The 4,534-nt window shown below is 34.4% G+C and overlaps 1 protein-coding gene across 1 annotated transcript; it reads right to left on the bottom strand.

Moving 5' to 3' along the window:
- Positions 1 to 408: 408 nt before the first annotated feature.
- LOC134727510 (ankyrin repeat domain-containing protein 50-like) lies at positions 409 to 3,579 on the bottom strand. Its single transcript, XM_063591891.1, has one exon. The coding sequence runs from the start codon at positions 3,577 to 3,579 to the stop codon at positions 409 to 411; it is 3,171 nt and encodes a 1,056-aa protein (XP_063447961.1).
- Between the last annotated feature and the right edge of the window lie 955 nt (positions 3,580 to 4,534).

Genomic DNA, 4,534 nt, shown 5'->3' with positions numbered 1-4,534 from the left:
CTACTTGAATGATTATCGCTTAAAATTCTGTCGCACAGTTGATTAATCCTTCTTCAATATATAGCGGATTGGTATTTAAATTATATCTTACTCGAAGTAGTCACAAATTACACTAATGGGCCATCGATCATGTCAATTTTCTAACCCTGAAACTTGACCACATGTTTAATTAATTTTAAGTTTAAGCTTTTTATACGTATCTTACAGGACAGCTTATTTGATACACGTACATGTATGCGATTAAGTAATTAGATTTTTTCACTTTGACATATCGTAAAAAGGAATTGTGTTTATGATATACATGTACATACATTGTTTTTATTTTTATGTATACAACCATAGCAATTGAAGTATTGTCGATCAGTTTACGAATAATTTTTGGAATGCTTCCGTCTCCTTACGCAATTATTATGCTTGCTTTTCTGCATGGTTATCACCGGTTTGGCAATCTGGTAAAGAGTGGATGTATGCCATCTTAACAAATGTATTTGCATTGCCACCTTTTGTCGCCCAGGAAAAAGCTGTCCATCCCTTACTGTCTTTTTGATCGATATTTGCCTTCTTCGATAAAAGGAGTTTTAATATTTTGTTGTATCCATAAAACCCTGCAATCATAAGTGAAGTATTGCCATAAGCATCCGGTTGGTTGATGTTTGCTCCTCGATCTATTAGTAGTTGGACTATGTCAATATACTCTTTTGTGCATGTTGCTAGAAGGGGTGTTATTCCTGCATTGTTGGCAATGTTTACATCCGCCCGATGACTTAAAAGTAATTCTACTATGTCCTTACTTCCATTTGTACTTGCAATAAAAAGGGGAGAATATCCGCGATCGTCTGATTTGTTGATCTCTGCTTTGTTTTCTAAGAGGAGTTGTACCATTTCTATATCTCCAACTTTACATGTTTCTAAGAGAGGAGTCCAACAATTCATATCGTCTTTATTGACACTGGCTCCTGCTTCTAACAGAAGTTTTACTTTTCCTGTATCTTTATACCTACAAGCTTCCATCAATGGAGTTTTGCCTTTTTTGCCTGAAATGTTCAAAATATTCTCACTTGCTGCTTCCTCTAGCAGTGATGGAAACCTATCCTCATCTCTATGTCTGCAAGCTTGAAGTAACAATCTGCCTACATCTTTTTTAGCATCAGGTAAAGATTCAGTTTCTGAATCTGAGCTATAAGATATCGATTCCACTGAGCTCAAAGTGTCAAATTGTATATCATGTGATTCATTTTCTATCGTATTTTGATGGGCGCCTTTTTGTTTAAGCAGACAAATAATTTCATTATTACCACATTTTTGAGCCATTTGTAGAGGTGTTTTTCCATTTTTGTAGGTTGTGTTCACATCATTCGTAAATTCAATTAATCTGTGAACCATGTTACTGTTTCCGGTCTCACAATTATAACAAAAAGGATTCCATCCTTCTTTGTCAGTTGAATTAATATTAGCACCCTTGCTAAGGAGTTGTTCGATAATTGGTCTACAAGGTCCAGCTGGTGTCTCCATTAAAGGCAAAACTGTATCTTCATCCTCAATAAAACAGGCTTCCATAATGGCTGTCGATTTATTTGTGTCTTCTAAATTAACATTTGCTCCCCTTTCAGTCAAAATATTGACAATACGATTGTATTGCCCTTCACATGCATGATGAAGAGCAGACTTACCGTCATTATCTTGATGATCTATATTAGATTTTGAAAGCAATTGGTCAATAATCGAATTATATCCAACGGAGTCATCGCAGTATTTTTCCATTTCTGACACAAGTTTGAGCAATGGAAACCACAAACCTTTCCCCTGGTTAAATTGATCTAAAAATGTATTCCAGCTACCATTGTCATTGTCAAAGCAAGCTTCCATTAGGGGTGTCCAACCTTCATTGTCAGTTTCGTCTACAGATTCCAAATGCTGAAGCAAATAGGTGACTATTTCCTGTCGTCGGAAATAACTTGCAGCCATCAGTGGTGTTTTCCCGTTACAATTAGGAGTTGACAGTGATCCTTTTGATCCCTTAGCATGGAGAAGGATAACAAAACTTTCAAGCCCCATTATTGAACACCAAAACAAAGGAGTTGATCCATCATTGCTAGCTTGATTTACATCGGCGCAGTGTTCCATAAGGAGTTTTGCTACCTCATTCCTGTTTAATACGCAAGCCCACATGAATGGCGTCCAGCCATTTCTGTCACCTAAATTAATATCTGCATTTTTGTTTATGAGTACTTCCGCAACACTAGAATGATCGTTTTGGACAGCTACTATGAGTGGTCTTCTGCCAAAATCATCCATTTGATTTACATCTGCTTTACATTCAATTAGAAGATTTACTATGCATTTATGTCCTCTTTCACAAGCTGCAATTAGTGGTGGAAACTTATCTTGGCTGTCCATCAACTGTGCTGAAGAGATTTGTAAAATGTATGTTGCTAAGTGCATGAGACCATGGTATACTGCAACATAAAGAATAGATACTGGACTACATGAACCTCTATGATCAAAACTGTTCACAATGTGTCTTTGCTTGTCTTCCGGTAGGACTTTCAAATATTTTAGAAATCTTAAACGAAATGTGGTTGATTTATGTAGTTGATCATTTTCTAGAGTATCCCAAATACTTCCGTGACAAATATCCTCTACCATTCTTTCAAAATAAATCTGTTCGTTATTTGGTGTGATCAAAACTGTAAATCTAGGGACATCGTTTAACTGGAGGGAACTAAAAGCAGTTCTCCTACTAATTACTTGACTATGTGCGCATTTGATAAACAACTTCTGCATTTTCTGACTATCATCACCAAAGAAAGAACAAAGACAATTAAAATATATCTGGTGTTTAGGCCGAAAAATACCTCTTTCTTTAACAATCAACCGCCCTTCAAACACCTTTAAATGATCCTCCATGCTAGAAGTTGGAATGGTTTTTGATATTGCAAATTCCTTAAAAATGCTTTCTATTAGATTGCGTTCATCTAGAGTCTGGTGGGCAGAAAAATAGTTCTCGTCCATATAACCATTGTGAACAATCAGTAAAAATAATGCACATAGTTTTGATTTGTCTTCAACATTTTGTAATGCATTTAACTCCTTACAATAAGTTTCAATTGGGTCTTCAAAAAACAGTGGAATATTAATGTTGCTTTTGCAAAGCGTAAATGTTAAGGGCGCGAATTCTATATCAAGTAAAATGCCATTTTTTCTAAAGTTATCTATGAAAGCACTATTAGCCTCTTCATCAATTTGTAAAAGCTGTTTTGCTATTGCACATTTCTGATCAAGTGTAACGACTGACATGTCTATCTCTGCAAACTTTAAGTAGTTTAATTGTGAAAACAGGGATTCTTGGAACACCTGATTTTTTACCGAAAGTACAAGTTTGGATTTCCCACGGCAGAGAATGTTTGTTATATAGTCTCTTGTCAGTTGTGTCGACCATCTGTTAGCTTCACGACGATTAATAGTATATTCTCCGAATATATCATCACATACAAATACTTGATATGTTTCTGCTTTAAAGTTCTTTTCGATATCCTTAGACTTTCTACATAAAACTATTTCATATTCCTGTTTACACATTCCGTCTCGAAGTTTTAATGCAATATGCCGAATTGTAAAGCTTCTTCCGGAACCTGGATTCCCTTTTATTAAAATACAATTTTCATTTTCAATCAATGGTATTATGTTTGTGATGGCATTAGTTTGAATCAATGTTTTGTCGTCGTCTTCCCATTTTTCTATCAGGTCTTTTTGAATATCTGCAAGATATAAACAAAAACATTTCAAGCAAGGATTTTATCTTGAATTCAATGATACCATTATCAAGTGCAATTTAAGAATAATTTCATCACAATTATTCATTTGAAAGCATGCTTATTTATCAGCTTCTGCTTCGATTAACCGAACATCAATCAATGCAAATATGTGTGGCACTTTTTTACTATATATATAATAAATATACGTAGAATTATTGAGACTAGTCACCAGAGACAATCAACTATTATAGGTCACCATGCGCATTTCAACAACAAGCAATGCCCAATTTGAAGAATACTAGACCAAATCTTAACCAAACTCCACTTCGTTAATGAATTAGTTGCCTTTCAAAGGCATTGTTCAGTGATGACACTCTTAGTTGAAAGTTATCATGTTGTCTTTTTAACGTAGGAAAACAAAAAGTTCATACGCAATCTTGCTTTAAGGGAATCTGCATTAATAAAAGGTGGCTATAAAAAATATAACTACTAAACAAGTGAAAATAAACTGATTCAGCAAATTCTCAATTAGCATCGATGGATCTAATGACTTCTGATATTGGTCTTTAAAAAAATTATTTGCGAGATTTCGTCATTAGCAAATTTCAAAGGCAGACATAAATTCAAATAATTTTTTAAAAAAAATAATGCACTTTTTGGGTTATCTAATTGAAAACAAATATATAGACCTTTTAATGAAAGTCAAAATCGATTGAAATTTACGATTGGTAATTTATTTTTCAACTCAGCCAATAAGGGAGATTGTTCATTATCAAACG

Source organism: Mytilus trossulus, chromosome 8 (genome assembly GCF_036588685.1).
Source record: "Mytilus trossulus isolate FHL-02 chromosome 8, PNRI_Mtr1.1.1.hap1, whole genome shotgun sequence".
Taxonomy (NCBI): domain Eukaryota; kingdom Metazoa; phylum Mollusca; class Bivalvia; order Mytilida; family Mytilidae; genus Mytilus; species Mytilus trossulus.
Note: the sequence above shows the minus strand (reverse complement) of the source record. Positions and strands in the feature narration are given on the sequence as shown.

What these genes read in the sequence shown, in the direction of transcription:
- LOC134727510 (XM_063591891.1), bottom strand. Translation starts at nt 3,579, where the DNA reads ATGTGTAAACAGGAATATGAAATAGTTTTATGTAGAAAGTCTAAGGAT.